Consider the following 18503-nt stretch of genomic DNA (forward strand, 5'->3'; position numbering starts at 1 on the left):
AAAATAAACCAAGTGAGTTCAATGGCTGTACACTCGCGTGCAACCGAGCAAGCCTGTTTCACCATTGAAATCTCTACCTTTCACCTTTGGCCATTTATGGTTATGCTAGTGCAACATCATCAGGGTTTTTTTGGGGGGAGGAGGGGTTGTTTTATTGTTTTTCCTTTGAGAATCAGGAGCTGTTCCAGCAGTCTTCCCACTTGATCTCTGGATCTCAGAATTAAGTGAAGGGAACAGACTTCCTAGGCATCACTTTAAGTAATCGTCCATATTTTTGTAATAAGTTCTCATTTTTCTGCAGACTTTTGTTTGCTCACAGAAATAGGTCTGTGTCAGCTGCTCAGCCTGCCCTGGGGAACAAATTCTGTCGTCATGAGAGTCCACATTATATCCAGCTTGCCTTTGTGATGCATATACTGTTTTCTAGAGCATGTTAATATGTGACTGTATCCATATAATCACTGCGAGACTGTGGTTGTCATTTGAGTTTCAAACCATTGCCAGACACTCTTGGGATAAACGAGATGAAACAATGCATTTCCCAGTGTGGTCTGTAATGTTACCATCCAGTTACCAGAGTATTACCATGCCTTGAATTTTGGTAAGGGTTGGCTTCATACTCTCCTGTCCTCTGGAACTCACAGTAATTATTTTCTTTTTCTTCAGGATGCTGGTGGTCAGCAGATTGGCTTCCTTTTGGGGAGCTGTGGCATCGCTTTGGCTCTCACTACTGAGGTTTGTCTAAAGGGGCTGCCAAAAACCCAAAACGGGGAAATTGTGCAGTTTAAAGGTTAGTTCTGTCACACTTCTGTTTTGACCAGTTGGTCCCAGAGATGAACTCTAAAACAAGTTATTAGAAGTCAAAAGCCATGTGCTATTCCACTCTTCTATTGGTTGAATGAGCAAGGTTTGCAGTGGGGTCGTCACCTTGTCTGGGACTGTGCATTGCTTGCACCACTGAGGCACAAACTTGTGCTTGTCTTTGACACTGCTCATGCATTGCAAGGAAGATTAGGAGGAGACTACTTTGTAAACCAGCATTCTCCTAGAACAAGTTTAGCATAGTGATGTTAAATAGTAGTCAATTGAATGGTCCATTAACCTCATGAATTCTTATCGGTTACCTGACTATTCTATAGTCTCTAGGGGTGGGGCCAGCAGCCCCCTTCTTGGGGGTGCCAAGCGGGAGCTAGTCTGTGAAAGGACCCAATTTAAAAACCAGCAGCCACTGTTTGGAGGGTGGTTCTGAGTTCATGGACTGGGTGCAAGCTGGAACTTAGTCAAGCTGCCTGCTCATCAGGCTCCTAATATACTTTAAATGCAGAGCCACAGCAGGGGTAGGTGCTGGAGCTGGTGGGAGCCAGGACTAAGATGGGCTGCTGGCCAGCCTGCTAAAAAATTTACAGGAATCAGGTGGAATGTGTGTAGTCTATAGCATTAACCTATAAGCTTTTGCTTATTGGTTAATTGATTAATCGACTACACTCTTGCATCCCTAGTTCAGCAGAGTTTCAAGAGTTAAAAATCAAACCAGAGCTGTATTGAGAAACAATACTGGGTCAGTTCGCGAGTAGGGGAAGGAGCCCACCCCTCCATGCATGCCCCGTATGTACTGGTTCATAGCCGGAGGGATGAGTTGTCTAGCTAGTGATCCATCTTGGGTTGATTTGTATGTTTGTATTCATCTGATAATTCTACCTAAACCCAAGCGTAAGAGTTCCTCTTGTTAAGTGATATCAGATTATCAGCTCAAGTTACATGGCACGTCGTTTTCTAACAAGTGGTCCCTGTGGTTGTGTTGGAAGTAAACCCTGTCAAGTCCAAATCACCTTTGGTTGTAAAGCTGTTCATTTCTCTCAAATGCATTTGCATTTTGCTTATTTAACCTTACTGCTAGGAAAACAAGCCTTAAGTGAAGTGGGCAAATGATCACATGTATATTTCAAATGAATGTAGATTGTTTCAACAGAAAAACAGGTCTTAAGGCTGCCTTTGGTTTTTGCTCTAGGTTGGCCCAGACTCAAATGGGTTGTGACGGACTCAAAATATCTCTCCAAGTCACCGAAGGACTGGCAGCCCAACATCTCAGCTGCAGGAACTGAGCCGGCATATATTGAGGTGGGCAGTGAATGAAGTGTCAGACGTGAGCTTCTCTGGATTGAATTTAATGGATAGAATCCATCAAAGTGTTAGCACTTTTCATGAGCTGAGCCAACCTCATCAATTTCTTGCTGAAACAACACACTTTGGTCATGTATAACTTTCTGTGATGCTTGTTTTCAGTCATGGATTAGTTTGTGGCTTTGTTTGCTGCTCAAAATGTAGAGGAAGACTCAAAATGTGAAGCAGTTCAGATACCATGTGTGTGGTGACCAGCAAGTGGCTTAATCTGACAACGCTGTAGAGTTACTCGCATGAGGGTATCAACACATCTTAGCTAAGGCTTAATACTGGCAGGCTTGGTATAGTCCAGCCTTTAGCTTGTGGGGTCCCCGTGCTCACCTTTTAATTCAGTCCATTTAATTATTTTCAGTACTTGGTAACTCTCATATTTCTGCTTTTACATGGCAGCACTTTGGATTGGTCACTTCTCACAGCATGACTTGTCTTCCTCAGTGCATCCCAGCAATACTAACTGGGAACTACTGCACTCTAAATAAAATCAGTTTGGGTGACACCAGCCTTTCTCAGTTTGTCTCTATTTTGGGAAGGAGGGGGTCATGGGCTCAGAAGATGCATTAATATATTAAGCCTGAGCACCTTCAAACAGGTGTCTTCATTTTTTCTCTCTTTGGACTTGACCTGTACAATGCCTGCCTTTACTTCCCGTGGATACTTGTTCTCTCATCTAGTGAATCCTGCTGATGCAGCGACACAATGTTTCCTTTAAATGTGTCCCCATTCATTAAGGAGAAAACTTGTTCTGATTAATAAGGGCCTAACCGCATTGCAGGCTCCTTTATGTGCAGAGCCCAGAGTAACCCGTTCAATTATGTTTGGTGCTTTCCAGTACAAGACCAGTAAGGAAGGCAGCGTGATGGGGGTGACAGTGTCTCGGATTGCCATGCTCTCGCATTGTCAGGCTCTGTCTCAGGCTTGCAACTACTCTGAAGGTGAGTAGGGTCACCTGGGGGATATGTACACGGAGGGGTGAAAGCTCAGCTCACTGCAGGGTCATTGCTTAGACGTAGACAAAGGTCAACCCATTAGTAGTATCTCCACCTCAGCTCACATCCAGCCCGACAGCCTGTACAGAGAGGGACTAAAGATGGGTTCTGCGGTATGCATGGAGGCTTACAGATCTGTGTCTTGGTGAACTGGGGGGATGGAAGGGGCAGTGTTGCACATGTTTCAAACTTGAGGATCCTTTTTCAAAGAACATCCTGCCACCTTCTGCCTTTTGTGTGCTTCGAAGGAGCCCCTGCTGGATTGCTTCTGCTCACCTCCATACTGGCAGTGCATACACTGTGACCTCTCAGATAACCATGCCCCAAACCAGTTGGGCGTTACTGGTTAAACTCAGGGCAGAAATTACCAGTAATGATGCACAAAGTTCTCTCTGCAGGAAGCATTTTGCTCTACTCTGCTTACAAAAGTGGTCCTTTTCATATATTGAGTATCTCAGAGGTATTTAGTGAGCTGTCATGATTTCTGTTTGATATGCAGCTGTGTTGCCTTTGGAAAATCTCAGACGTGTAGCTGTGTTAATCTGTATCTGCAAACGCAATGAGAAATCCTATGGCATTTTAGAGACTAACAGATTTATTAGGGCATAAGCTTTTATAGGTAAAAAACTCACTTTATCAGATGAATTGGAGTGGCGTTTGGAGGCAGGAGTATATATAAGGAAGAAGTTGCTTATGTTAATGAAGTTACTCTTGAAAGCTTATACACTAATACATCTGTTAGTTACTAAGGTTGCACAGGATTCTTCGTTTTGTGCCTTTTGGGATCCATTCCATTCGTTTCCACTGCTGCTGATGGTCAGTCTTCCAAAGCATTTGAATGATGGCTCTGTAATCTTTCTCCACTCAACTCCTCATGTGTAAGGAGGCTAGGATGCTCCAATATTAGTGACTGGTGTGGTATAAAAGCCTAGATATGATAGATACTTTCTGAAATGTTCCTTCCCTTAAATTCATATTTTGTTTTAGGTAGATCTCTGTGTTTTTTCACACTTTTTATTGTGCTCTGTGTATACACCGCAGTATGCTTGCTTTGTATTATCCATAAAAAGGAGCTCTGAATCTATTTAATAATGCGTAAAAGGGCAAACATATTAGGCTACACACTCACTGTTTGCATAATGCCACCAGTACGTGCTGTTTGCATGATGTCCAAGTACTGTATGAAATTCTTAAGAAATAATTGGCACTTGGAGCTTGTCAAGGGAAAACAATGATCTTTAAATGTTTAAGATAATTCCAAGGTGAAAAAACAAGGATTGTGTCCTCAACTTCAACGTTCCAAGCATCTGCCTGAAAGGAGACACTTAGCCTGCTGGTTTGGGAGCTCTGCAGGGGCCGCTTGAAGGAGCTAACTTGACTTGGCAAGGAAAGGGGCAAATTCCAGTACTAGTAATTCAGTTGTATTACCCAGTTATCTGCCAGATTTCTTACTGACACGTTTCATTCTTTCAGGTGAAACCATAGTGAATGTTCTGGATTTCAAGAAGGATGCAGGTCTCTGGCATGCCATTTTAACGGTGAGCTAGTGCTTTAGGGAGAATGCTAGAAAGATGGTCAATCTGGGTATTTTATAGTCCTCCCTGATTATAATGTGAGGGTGTCTTTGAGGAAAAGAGTTGGGCCCCATCTATTCTCAGATCCAGCTTTACACACTCCCTTTGGAGTTGGTGCAGATCTGTTGGCAGGAGCAATAATTCTTTGAGTGCTTGTTCACATTGATTCCAGTTAGTAAAGTGCATGCTGGCTGCATAGACATCAGAAACTTTTTCCCAGGGAGCTCCCCTGGAGTGGTGCCATTATAATGCCCTACTTATGACCCTGCTAACCTGCCCACCCCCAAGTTCCTTCTTACTGTCTGTGGCAGTGTTGGGACACTGTTCGTTTGCTTTGGAAGTGCACCCTAGCTTAGCTTAGTCTTGTTCGTAGCTTGTTCTGTAGTTGTTAGTTGCTATTTTAGGTTATTACATTTTATTAGTGGGGGATGCTGGGTCCTCCCATGCCTGACAGTGACTCCCCCACAGCTCCTCTCTCCACTGCCTGGTAAGGATGTTAGGAGGTGGGTAACAGTTTGTATCAACTAACAGATTCGTCGATAAGGGAAGTCAGAAGGAGCTACCCCCCGCTGCGGCTCTGTAGTTTAAACGTAGTAGGAACCAGACATGCAGGCAGCCTGTAATCTGCTACATTTAAACTGCAGAGGTGCAGTGGGGGTAGGTCCCGGACTGGCATGAGCCGAGCCAGGACAGGACTAGGACCACTGCAGCTCTGCATTTTAAATGTAGTAAGAACCAGGCAGCGACTGGTGGTTCTGGACTGGTGCGAGCCAGGACTGAGCCAGGCTTGCTCAGACTCAGCTTGTGCCGGGTCCAGCAGCCCCTGTATGTGGCCAGCCCCAGCTGCCGTGAACAGAGGCTGATCCAGCAGCAGCCCGTTTGCAGTGGCTCAAGCTGGCCCTGGGCAGAGGTTGCTCTGGCAGCAGACTCTGTTCGCGGTGGCCGGGGCTGGCTGGGAACAGGGGCTGCCCCTGGCCATCCCAGGTCACCATGGACAGGGGCTGCTTTGCAGCAGCCTCCACTCCCTCCGCCTCACCCCTCACCCGTTGCTGCCTCAGATAAAGGAAGCAACAGTGGGGGGCAGGCAGGTGGCACTATGGAGACAGTGCTGGGGGGGAACAGCTTCTCCCCCTGCTGCCTCAGCACTGCAACAGGAAACCTTAGCCGCAGAACTGTTTCAACCTCCCCAGTACCCTAGAGGAGTGACAGAGGGTGTCCCCCCCGCCTCCTTAGAACAGTGACTCTAGTAGCCGACACAGTGTTGAGTCCAGCATCAGGCAGCTCCCCCACCCACCATCAATGCCCGAAACCTTTGATGCTGTCAGGGACTCAATCGAGCTTATGGAATCTCAGCTGTGGGCAGAGGCACTGAGGCGAGGCACGGGTGAGACATCTCGCTTCCCAAGGAAAGCCTGCAATGATGAGATGCCTTCCCTTTCCGGACTGGTACTGGACATCGTGCCAGTCTGACTTGCTGGAATCCCGGCACCACTCCCTGGCACTGGTAGCAATGAACGTGCACACAGCACCAGCACAGGAGGCCCATCCCTCCTTGGCTTGAAGTCAAGTGCCCTACCTGTTCATGGTGCTTCCCTGGGTTTCTCCGCAGCCCCCCGTATGTTCACAAAGTTGCTGCTTCAGGAAGTCATAAAAGGAGAGTGAATGTGGACCCCTTTTTCGACATTGGCTGCTGAGAGGCCACTCCAAGGAGCAAGCATACATTGCCAGAGCGGTCTTTGAGCTAAGAGCACTCATATCTGAGTCCCTTTATATAGTCTTCCACAAGGATAAAGTAACGCTTAAGCCTCACCCAACCTTCCTTCCCGAGGTGGTCCCTGAATTCCACCTGGGTCAGGACATTTTTCTCCCGGTTTTCTGTCCGAAGCTGCATACTAATGCAAGGCAGCAGCTGCTGCATGCACTGAACGTTTGCAGGCCGCTTGCCTTTTACATCGAGCATACAAAGCCCTTCAGGAAGTCATCCCAACTCTTTGTCTGTTGCAGACTGCATGAAGGGCCTCCCTGCTTCTTTCCAACATAGTTCCTCGTGGATTACGGACTGTATTTGTAAATGCCACAAGTTAGCTGGTTCCCCTGCACCCGCAATCACCACCCATTCCACATGAATCAGCATGAGCAAACACTTGAAGAAGAAGCAGCAGCAGCAGCCATTACTGCCCTCCTGGAACTGTTGTTCTTTAACATGTGTTCATGTCCATTCTAATACCCACCCTCCTTCCCCTCTGTTGGAGTAGCCAGAAAGAAGGAACCAAGGGGCGATCAGGTCAGCAGAGTCATATGTCGCATGTAATACTGGCACCACTCCAGGGGGTTCCCTGGCTAACACGATGGATGCGGTTATAGGAAAAAAGCTGATGTCCGTGCACAGGGTGTGCGAACACCTAATTGGAATGAACAGAAAGAACAGCAACTACAAGAGGGCAATAACTGTTTTTCTCTTATTTTCATCTTCCTGCAGTTAATATTTCAAAGCACCACTTGAATGAAGTACACGTTTAACCAGGCATTGGGAAGGGCAGAGGGGACTCCCATCTCTGATTTGTATTGGCTGTGTTTTGTTGGCCCTTTCCCACACATCTCACTCTGTTTTCCAGAATGTAATGAACAAGCTGCACACCCTCAGCGTGCCCTACTCCGTGATGAAAACCTGCCCACTCTCCTGGGTGCAGAGAGTTCATACCCACAAAGGTAACACTGGCGTTGCTTAGGTTCTAGCATGTTGCTTTCCAGATGAACAATTGTGGGGAACACAAACTGCACTTCTGTTTAAAGTGTAAGAGCCTGCCTGGTGGCTAGTCAGAAACAGACCAAATGGGCCAAAACCCTGGTTTCTTTTCTGAGTATGCATAGGGTAGGCCATAGAGAGCTGATGGGGAATTGACAAGCTTTTATGATGCTGGTAGGCGGGGCCACTAACCCCAGCCTCTGGCTGGAACACACACAGGGCCAGTCACTCAGCCTAGTGTGGAAGGCTATAGCAGCAGCTTTGACCTGGCAGTGTGGCTGCCCTACCTTCACCTTCCGTGGGAGAGGAGTGTTTCATCCTTGCAACCCATTTTACTTCGCTTTCCAATGGGCAAAAGGGTTTGGGGCCATGAGCTGAAGATACTTGTCTTAATGGGAACGTACTGAGTTAGGCCCCTGCAGCGTCAGTGAAAAAGTATTCAGGGAATGGTTTTATTTGTGCTAACTACGCTTGTTCCCTTTGTTTGCAGCAAAGGTGGCTTTAGTGAAGTGTCGAGATCTGCACTGGGCCATGATGGCTCATCGGGACCAAAGAGATATTAGCTTGAGTTCCTTACGGATGCTGATTGTAACTGATGGTGCTAATCCCTGTGAGTATTCCCTCACATGGCTGCCATGAGAGAGATCCCTCTGATCAGTCACTTCTGGGTACTGACCTCTGTCTGGAGTAAACTAAGGCAGCCGTCTAACCATCCAGAAAGGCAGGCCTTCGTGCTCCAAGCACAAGGGAACCTGAAATCCTTTACCACATCCACCCCAGAGTCCCTCGGTTGGTTCTAGGCTTGTGCTGTCAAATGACCTGACTTCAGAGGGCACTTCATGATGCCAAAATCCCTCAAAATCTTACCAGTTGGGTCTCAAATACACAAACAGGGAATGCACAGGGACTCCTTTTCCCTAAACAGTCAATGGCAGGAAGTAGCCATGAAGGGTGATTTGTATTAATTTGTTGGTGTCCCTTCAACAGAGAACTTGGCTGGGCAGTGGGGGCAGCTGGATGCTCTGGTATGTAATATGGGGAGTTCTGGCAGAAAAATTAGAAGGATAGTGGAGTGATTTGTCTAGCAGGCAAGAGAACTGCAATAGGCACGTGAGATGACAATGTAGGGGTGGGTTATGGAGTGGTTCTGAATTGCACACAGGGAGGAGGATTTTATAAATGGGGTTGAAACAAATGAGCACAGGTCTTCATCGCGTGCTGGTGATTATGGGGCTGAATGTCCAGATGGCGCTGGCTGGAGGGTGAGGTTTGAATACAATTAGGGCTCTTTTGGATTTGCACAGTGGTAGGAAGTGGAGTCAGTGGATGTGCGCTGTTATGTGCGAGATAGGAAAGATGTTACAGTCTTGTCATTATTCCCTGAGTTAAAAACTCTGGAACATACTGGGAGATTGTTTGGGCCTTAGCCAACAAAATATTACTTTGAAGTATCTTCTTGAGTTTTCTTGGATCTGAACTTCCAACGCTCCGGTCATCTGAAGAAGCGGGCTCTGCCCACGAAAACTCATGATATCATCTACATCTTTTGTTAGTCTTTAAGGTGCTACCAGACCATTTGTTGTTTTTTTAAGTTTATCCTAATAATATGATTCGTTATCTTGTTTAGTACATTATCTTTTGTACATTTCTTCCCAAAAACGTTTTTAGTATGTCCAGGATTACAGAAATACAGCACACCATTATCGTTAAATAACGAGGTACTGGAGTATTATTACTTTATAGGTGATTAAAGTATACTTTGGACGTTTTAGAAATTTTATTCCAATGACTTAGAACTCCAAGTCCCATTGACTTTCAATAACTCACTTAAGCTCCTTAGTGCCTAAATTACTTTTGAAAAATGTAAGCTTAGTTATAAATGAGACTGTAAGTCACAAGATCACAAAATAAAAATATGCTGCTTATTTCCATGTCATTTCTAAGTATAATTCTTTTTTTTTTCAGTTTCAGAAACTGTTTAAAATGTTCTCTTATCTTCCAGGGTCAGTTTCCTCATGCGATGCTTTCCTGAGTCTGTTTCAGAGCCATGGGCTTAAACCTGAGGCAATCTGTCCCTGTGCCACATCTCCAGAAGCAATGACTGTAGCAATACGGAGGTACTGATATATACTGCATCCTGCTAACCTATGTCTGTGTTTAAAGGGATGTGTTAAAATTATTTTCCAATAATTTCCTTTCCTACGTTGCAAATAATTCTTGACACTATTGAAACTGAGTTTCACTTGAACATTTTACTATTTGTTTACTCTTTGCATTTTCAGCTGAAAGCAAGAAATAGGGAATAGTTTGTTTCTGTTTTGTTGACAATTTTTAGTTTCACTTTTAGGAACTTGCAGCTGGAGAAATATTTGAGTTACAAAACAAAACTGTTCCGATGGAAATTAAAAAAAAGAACAAATAATCATGGAAATATTTTATTAATCTTCCTTTTATTTAACTCAGCCTAAATATTTGGACAGATAAGACTTGCCAGCGTTCCTTTAAATAATAGCAGTGTGTGTTTACAAATATTGTGAAATGTGCTGTATTTGGTAATCCCAGCTAATGTTGTTCATGTGCATCCAGTGGTCATTGGGCTTCCTATATGCTTGTGGTGATGCATGTCTAGTGCTTGATTGAATCAGGGCCTTGAAGAATTCTCTCCCAAGTTATGAGAGTTTGTTCTTAATTGTCAAACAGTTAGAAGTTGGTAGCAAAGCAGCACCTGGGAGAAGCAAGTGTTTATTTTCTCACTTTTGCCAGCAATAGCTGGCGTGGAGCAGTGCTTTTCCGAGAGAGCATCTCACATTGCTTTGGGGAAAGCAGTCATTCCCATACTCTGTTCCTGTCCATTGACCCTCCATGCAGTAAACAAAGCAATAGCTGGCCAGTCCAGGACCTGGCACCTCCAATAGATTACACCCATGACCAGATGGAGGAGCTGCTCCACAGGGTTTTGGCTGGCTTTCCCTATACTTGCATTGGCTCAGGACTAAGCTTTTCCAACTCACTGAACAGTGTAGCGCTCCCAGTTGGTGTTCCTTCCTCTCCCCCAAATGAATGCAGTTATAAAATGGGATTTTAGTAGCACAGACAAGCATCCTGATGTCACTGTGAGGATGTGTTCCCTGTTGAGATCTAAGGATGATGTGTTTACTGATGTTTTATCATATTGGTTTGCTTCCTTCAAAGGCCTGGTGTCCCAGGAGCACCCTTGCCCGGAAGAGCCATTCTGTCCATGAATGGGTTAAGTTACAGTGTCATTCGAGTGAACACTGAAGACAAAAACTCTGCTCTCACAGTACAGGATGTTGGCCATGTGATGCCAGGAGGTGAGAGTGCGGGGGGCCTGGTATTTCCATAAACACCCCTTGGCAGATGGCATGTACATAGCTGTTAGAGTAGGCAGTTGGGAGTGCAGCCTCTGGAATCTCAACCTTCACTTCTGTTACTTCTTCTTCAGCTGATGTGTGAGTTGCGGGGGCAGCTGCTTAGCTTTTCCTCACTTTATCTTACCTATCTGTGAAATGGACAGAATCCTTTACACCTTTGCAGGGGATTGAAGGGTCTAGAGTTTGTAAAGCATGTTAAGATCCTTATGGCAGGCCCTGTCTCACTGGAAGTCCTGATTTTCAGTAAGTTATTACTGAACCCACACAAATTCAGAAGCATATTCCTCTGTGTTACACTCTGTGGCAGTGTAAACTTTGCCACTGATCCACATGGCACCCAGGCTGATGGTGAAACCCTTAATTTAAGGAGGGAGTAGCCTGATGAAAGGCCCATGTATATTCAGCTTCAGGATTCACTACATTTACTCGCCATCACTTTCTAAAATGTTACTTGTTCCTCAAACTTAAATATATCAGACAATTTTTATGCTTAAGTTATGCAATGATGTGTGCTTTGCTCTAGGAATGATGTGCATTGTGAAACCTGATGGATCTCCTCAACTCTGTAAAACAGATGAGATTGGTGAAATCTGTGTTAGCTCCAGAACAGGAGGGATGATGTATTATGGACTGGCTGGGGTGACAAAGAACACGTTTGAGGTGTGTATCAGATGGTAGACTTTTACTTTCTCTTGTGTTGCTGACTTTTCATCTACTGCCGTGGTGTCCAGCCAGTTCTGAAGCAGTAGTGGCCACTATAGAGAACTAGTCATACTCAACTCGCCAAATAGCAACATTGTTCAAGCCAACTAGCCACATGTGGCTAGCATGTTGGACACCATGGATCTCCTGCCTTCTGTGTAGAATTGATCTTACTGCAGAGACACTTGATTTCTATAACAAGCAATAGGGTTAATATTTGGGCATTATGTTTGGGGGAAAGCTTTTCCGGGAAGGCTTGTTATAATTAGGAATTGCCTACACTCCTTTTTGCTAAGATTTTCCACCATGCAGTAATAATGACAGCAGCAAGAGTTTCTAATGCAGATAAATTTACTAGTTTCCTGCAAGAATGGGAGAATCAGACATCCAGTATTTGCTCTAATTCAGTTTATGCTGTCTTTTTGCCAGTAAGAGTCCTCATCTGCATGTTAAAGAGAAATCTGGGTGTTATTCAGGGTTCTGGTAGCATAGTGATATTCTGTCCAGTTAGGGATGTGAAAGTGTAAATATGTAAATGGTTAACCTATAAACCTGAGACTATTGGTTAAAGTTCACGGTTAAACACAGGGTCCTGCCCCGCTCCTGGTGATCCGGCTGCCCCCCCCCCCCCCCCACACTGTTGCCTCTGTATCAGAGGCAGCAGTAGGGGGTGGCAGCCAGTGCATGCTGGGAGCTGTCTTAAAAGCAGTCCCCAGGAGTGAGGTGGCAGGTGGGAGCCAGTGGGACACTGTGCTATAACTGGAGACTTTGCAGAGGAAAATCCAGTACAGATGTAAGCGAGTAGCCGGCTACTTGCTTTCTCTCTGCCCCCCTTGCTGCTTTTGTATAAGAAGCAGCAAAGAGGGAGAGGGGGGAGGGACAAGAGCTGGTGCTGGGGAGAGGTGGCTTAAAAGCCGGTTCCCCCCCCAGCACTGTCTCCATGGTGCTGCCTACCTCCTGCCCCCCATGCTGCTGTCTCTGTCAGAGGCAGGGGTTAGGGGAGGCTGCCATGAAGTAGTTATGTTCGAGAGTGTCTCAGTGGGGAGCTTCCCCTCACCACCCACAGACAGAAGCTGCTGCCACAAACTGGGGCTGCTGCTGAAGCAGCCTCTGCCCGCAGCCAGCCCAGGTGTTGTGAACAGGGGCTGCCCTGTTCCTGGTGACCAGGGCTAACCACAGACAGGGCTGCTGCAGCTCTACATTTAAAAATGCAAAGCTTCAGTGGTCCCGGCTCTTTCCTGGCTTGTGCCGATCCAGGACCTACCCCCTCTGCAGTTTAAATGTAGTAGGAGTCAGGCTGCCTGCGCGTCCGACTCCTACTACATTTAAATGCAGAGCCACAGTGGGGGTAACTCCTGGACCGGTGTAAGCTGGGACAGAGTGCCTTCCCTTATCGACTAATCATGTAGTCGATATAATTTGTATCAACTGCTCAATTAGTCAGTTACCTGACTCTTAACATCCTTAAAATCCAGTAGCTGTAGGGGATTGATTTATTTAATTTTGCATCTAGAGTAACTCTTGCTGCAGCACACTGATGTGGTGAGGTTAGGAGGGTGTGGGGGGGACGGGGTGACGGGGTGACGGGGCAGGGAATTTGTGTGTCCCAGTACAAGAGAATCAACTCTCTCAGTGGCCTGTCTTCTGTTCCAGGTTATCCCTGTCAACTCTTCTGGTTCTCCAGTGGGCGATGTGCCATTTGTCCGTTCAGGCTTGATGGGGTTTGTTGGACCTGTACGTCATGTAACTTCCATGCTTGGATTCATGGTTTTATCTTCATGTCACTATTAATGGTTTAAAATGCATAAAAGAAAAGCAGTTGGTGACCAGCGCATACTGTTAAGAACTGGTAACTTAAACTGTAAATGTTGGGGCAGGTGGATTGCTTTCCATAGTAGTAACTCTTGTTTTCCAAAACATTGCCCTCACACAGCCTCACTGTCGGAGTTGTGTGCCAAACCTCTGAGCTTTACTTAGCTGTAGCAGGCATAGTTCTTTCAAGTTTTTCACAATCCCATAGTTGCATCTGTGACAGACCCAGATGAGCTGGCTGCTGCGCACTGATGGAAGGGAGAAATGCTGGTGTTGGGGTGAATCTTTCTTTTCCCTGAGTAAAGGAAAGGCCAAAACCTAACTGCAGCATAATCAGACAGGCACCTAGGGTCAATTAGAGCTTGCTAGAAGTTATAGGCTGAGTAGACACCTGCAGCCAATTAAGGTTGGCTCTGTATCAGAAGCAGCAGCTGGGGGTTGCTGCCAATACCACTGGGAGCTATCTTGAAAGCAGTCTCCAGTCTCGCACTAGCTCCCCAGGAGTAAGGTGGCAGGAAGGCGGAAGTGCCTGTGTGAAGGAGCTGTGTGAGTGGAGCACTGGTAAGCAGGTACCGGGAGGGATTGTTTAGGGACGTGGCCCAGGGAAAAGCTGCCAGATTGAGAGTGGCAGTAACCCTGCCTGTTGCTGGTGCCATAGGGTCCCTGAGCTGGAATCCAGAGTAGTGGATGGGCTCAGGTTCCCCCAATCTCCCCAGGACATCTCAACTTCTGCCTGGAGAAGGGAGATCAGGACTCCAGAGGGGATTTTACCCAAACTTATGGCCTGTGATAAGTATGATTCAGCAGGCTGTGGTTCCTGCCTTGAATGAAGAGAAAGCGGCTGTGTGGAGGGCCACAGCGAGCCTCTGAGGCTAACACTATCCGGCAGTAGCGCAAGACCCATGGGGAATAGCTGGAGTTTTACCAGCTTCCTTATTCTTCTTTTGGCCCTGCCCACACTGTTAAAGAGGAAATTTCAAAATAAATTGTCCATGTTTGTGACATGATTGTCTGTTCATAAAAAACCTCTAAATTTTGAAGTATGTTGTCATCTTGCAAGGTAGAAATCCATCCATAGTTCTTTATAGGCTAAGACAGAAAATTTGAAGTAATTTTGTTTCCCAATTCTAGTGCAATGTGCTATAGTGTTTGGTTCAATAATTGATTTACACTTTTGCAGTTGTAGAATAATGTAGAAGTCTTTATCCAAATTCCCCCTCATAGAATCCAATCAGAAAAGAAAGTGCTGTGGGGTCTATTGATAACAAATGTGTTTGAACTAATGGTGCACAAAAGCAATCACTAAAGAAAGATGCGTGACCCAGCAAAGGCATCTAAGCATGTGTGTCCTTTACCTTTCAGGGGAGCTTGGTGTTTGTGGTTGGGAAAATGGATGGCTTGCTGACAGTTAGTGGGCGCAGACACAATGCTGATGACATCGTTGCAACCGGATTAGCAGTTGAATCAATAAAGACAGTCTACAGAGGAAGGTTAGTGGTAACGGAAACAGCTTCGTTTCTTTTCAGGCTTTGTCTGTGTCTCCTAATAATACATGACAGTGCGGTTATGTTGTGGGCTGCCTGTTGTTTTTTCTTGACTGGGCTACTTTTTGGCCTCAGTCATAGAAAATGTTTCCTTGACTGTTCAGTCTCCATAGTGGTGGCAACATAGGATCAGGCTGGGGTCTGACTAATCCAGTATCCTCTCTCCGACAATATTCATCACCAGCTACTTCAGAGGGAGATGCAAGAACCCTGCAGAGGGGAGTTCTGGGATCACGGTTGCTAGCGAATGTTTCTTCCTCAGCCCCAATAATTAGTGATTGGCTCTTGGTCTGCAACCAGCTGGTTTGGGTCTCCTTCCCAGAGAGCTTGGGTTTTATTTAAGATTTGTGGAGAGTTTTCAAATGGATCCCACATCCCTGCAAAGGCCTGTAGGAGTCAGGCTGCTAGGCCAGGTAGGTGTTTTGGAACAGTTTACCCTTTTCTATCCTGGCATACTTAGCATTTAGCTCGAAGGAGGAGCTCATGGCTGGAGCAGAAGGGTAGAATGACTGTGTGCATGTAGGAAGCTTGTCTGCAGAGTGGGAGTACGCATTTATCTGGCCGGCTGTCCTTTACCTTCCCAGGAAGCTGTGGTTTCAATTTGACTGTCACCTTTTCCCCCTTGCCCCTCAAGCTTTTGCAGTTGTTCCCTAGCTAGAACACAGTCAGTCTCTTTCCTTGGATCTCCAGGACTTGTGTTCCCAATCAGTCTGCATTCTCTTTCCCTCAGGATTGCTGTGTTTTCAGTCTCGGTGTTCTACGATGACAGGATCGTGGTGGTGGCAGAGCAGCGACCAGATGCTTCCGAAGAGGACAGTTTTCAGTGGATGAGTCGAGTGCTGCAGGTAAGGCTGCATATAGACTGCCGCTTTTTCTTGGAAAAAGGTACACAAATTGCACTGCATGATTTGCGTACCTTTTTCCAATTGTTTTTTCAGAAGAAGCTTTTCCAAAATTTGGCCCATCTACACTGGGCCAAATTTCAGAAAAACCTCTTTCAGAAGAGCCGTTCTTCCTCGTGGTATGAGGAAGACAGGACTTCCAAAAGAGCGCATCTGCTCTTCCGCAGAAAATGTTGGAAGAGCAGACGCGTTCCCTGGATGTGGAGGAGTTAGGCTATGTCTAGACTACGGAGTTTAAGAGTCCAGCTGCCTGGATGAGAGATTTGGGCTTCTGTGTGCACCCCCTCTTCAGTCAGCTTATGGATAATTCAGGTGACCCCAGTGTGCCTCAGATGGACACCACTTTGTGGCCATCATCATGATTCCTCTTAGCAGCAAGATGGCAGTGCGAAGGCAACAGAGGCACAAAATAATACAGCCCTTAATGAGATAGGTCAGGGTTACCCTTGTTACATAGGCAAGGCACAGAAAAGTGAAACTAACTGCACTCAGTGCCACAAAGCAAAACTTGGATTAGAAGTCAGGAGTCTTTGGCTCCTATCCCTGTAGATCAGGCTGGTGCTCTAAAAACAATTCTTTAAAGCTGCACTTGTTATTAGCTGAGAAGTAATTTCAGCAGTACAGTGCTAGAATCATTTGATACCTGAAAATAGGTAAAACAGTTGAGTCTTAAGAAAATGGTGGGTGCAGGATGAATGTCAAATCGTGGTTTTGGAGCTTGTGTGAGAGGAATTTTTGGAAACCTTGCAGGATGTTAGCTGTATTCGCTAATGGGAGAACATACACTAATCTGAGTAATATGTTAAAATGTGTGAATACTGGGGAGAGACAGAGGCTGGTGGTTCATTCCAGGACTGAAAAGACTGCAAGATAAAAAAAAAAAAAAACCTCACTAGACAGAGATGATTCACCACCTTTCCACAGATTGAGACTTGAATCATTCATGACCAAAAATGTATGCTGTGGGTGGGTGGGATGGATTGTAAAGGAGGGAACGCCAACAGGCTATTACTCATTTCCTAGCGTTCCACGGTGGCCATGTTTAGCATCTTGTGAGGATAATGTGCTCTTCCTGCCTTGTTGGTTTTGGTATCTGGGACCAATCAGCCCACCCAGATATTAGCCTGTTGCCTGCTCTGTTCTGCCACTGTCTCCATGGGCTATTTATATCACAGCTATGGGACTTACTCTCCAAGTAACGTGTTCAAGGCAGGTTGGTGAGGGCAGGCATTCAAAGCTCCAAAGAAGAGGGCTTCTTTCAAACACCCGTTTTAGAGGTACTTGGTATTTCAGGTAAGCGGGCTGCTCTGGACAGCTGTGCACTGACTTTGCCTTGCACTTGCTTATGGTCCATAAGAGAGTGATGTATTATGTTCTGATTTGTTTTTTTACAAACAAGATGTTATTTGTATGTATTGTGGTAGATCCTAGGATTCCTAGGCACGGCCCAGGGCCTGTTTGTACCAAGCACTGTACAAAGGGATGGTCACTGCAGCCAGTGAGCTTACAAGTGCAGGAAGAGCTCCTGGAATTTGTTAGGAAACCCAGTAACACTAGATTCTGCCCCAGTTGAGTGACCTCTTCTCTTCTATCTCCAGGCAATTGACAGTATTCACCAAGTTGGAGTGTATTGCCTTGCTCTAGTACCAGCCAACACTTTGCCAAAAACTCCTCTCGGAGGGATCCATATCTCTCAAACCAAACAGCACTTTCTGGAGGGCTCTCTGCACCCGTGTAACATCCTCATGTGCCCACACACGTGTGTGACCAACTTGCCAAAGCCCAGGCAGAAACAACCAGGTAACTCGGTGTTTCACTCCGGGAATGCTGGCAAGAGCTTGACTGCAACGGGTAGACTCTTAGCCTTTTTGGCTCAGGCCTGGAAAACTAGGCTGATGGCTTCACTTGTGATCTCCTTACTAAGAAGTGTTCAGGGTGCTGGGGATCACAGTGACACTCAGTCTGCCAGGCCTGCCATTGGTGCATCAGTTTGCCAGGGGCTCATTTCAAACATCAGTATAGGCAAGGCTCGCTGCCTGGAGGAGCAGGAGGTCTCTGAAGCAGAGACAGGTAGCCCAGCAAAAATCCCTCTGCAGTTCCAGGGTTCTCTTCAATCCGCCTTGTGGTGGCCATGCTTCAGGAGGAGCCTTGTGGGAAGCAGCCTTCAATTCTACTCACTAATTCTCATTCCATTTGAGTGCAAGTCTCCTGCTCTCCAACAGGCTAAGGCTAGAGTATCCCCTTCTCATGTCTTGGTTTATAGGCTATAATTTTCGGCTCTTGGTGCAGCACTGAGCCTGTCTTAAAGTCCCCTAAGGCAAGGCAGCCTGTGCCCTTTCATTCTAAGTCCAATTGTGAATCCCTACTAAAGACATTAGGATATTTCCAATTTCCGCATTCCTCCTCCATGATGAGATCCACGGGGAATACCTGGCGGGGGATGGGGGTGTAGTTTTATTAGCCATAATTCTCAGGTAGAAGAAACTGAGCCCATCTCATGGTGAGGTTACTTGCCCAAGATGGTGCATTGAGTAATTGGCAGAGCTGGGATCTCTGTCGTCCTCTCCCTGCTTGAACCAGTAGCCTGCGCTGCTGCCCTGCAGACTGTAAAATAAAGAGTGGCTTCTTTTCTGTGTATCTGTACATTCCCATTCTTTACCAAGT

At 46.1% G+C, this 18503-nt stretch overlaps 1 protein-coding gene across 3 annotated transcripts in view; it reads left to right on the forward strand.

Moving 5' to 3' along the window:
* Positions 1-18503, forward strand: part of DIP2B (DIP2 acetate--CoA ligase B (putative)) — a 173594-nt gene that overhangs the window by 132020 nt on the left and 23071 nt on the right. For all 3 annotated transcript variants that reach the window (XM_075902043.2, XM_075902044.2, XM_075902045.2), the window contains 13 exons: positions 667-790; positions 2009-2118; positions 3011-3113; positions 4641-4705; positions 7357-7450; positions 7978-8097; positions 9490-9604; positions 10680-10819; positions 11403-11539; positions 13235-13315; positions 14756-14883; positions 15668-15782; positions 17438-17639. In XM_075902043.2, coding sequence (XP_075758158.1) covers positions 667-790; positions 2009-2118; positions 3011-3113; positions 4641-4705; positions 7357-7450; positions 7978-8097; positions 9490-9604; positions 10680-10819; positions 11403-11539; positions 13235-13315; positions 14756-14883; positions 15668-15782; positions 17438-17639 — 1534 coding nt within the window. The remainder of the gene's footprint in view (positions 1-666; positions 791-2008; positions 2119-3010; positions 3114-4640; positions 4706-7356; positions 7451-7977; positions 8098-9489; positions 9605-10679; positions 10820-11402; positions 11540-13234; positions 13316-14755; positions 14884-15667; positions 15783-17437; positions 17640-18503) is intronic.

The sequence above is a fragment of the Pelodiscus sinensis genome, chromosome 31, assembly GCF_052426305.1.
Source record: "Pelodiscus sinensis isolate ZL-2025 chromosome 31, ASM5242630v1, whole genome shotgun sequence".
Lineage (NCBI taxonomy): Eukaryota > Metazoa > Chordata > Testudines > Trionychidae > Pelodiscus > Pelodiscus sinensis.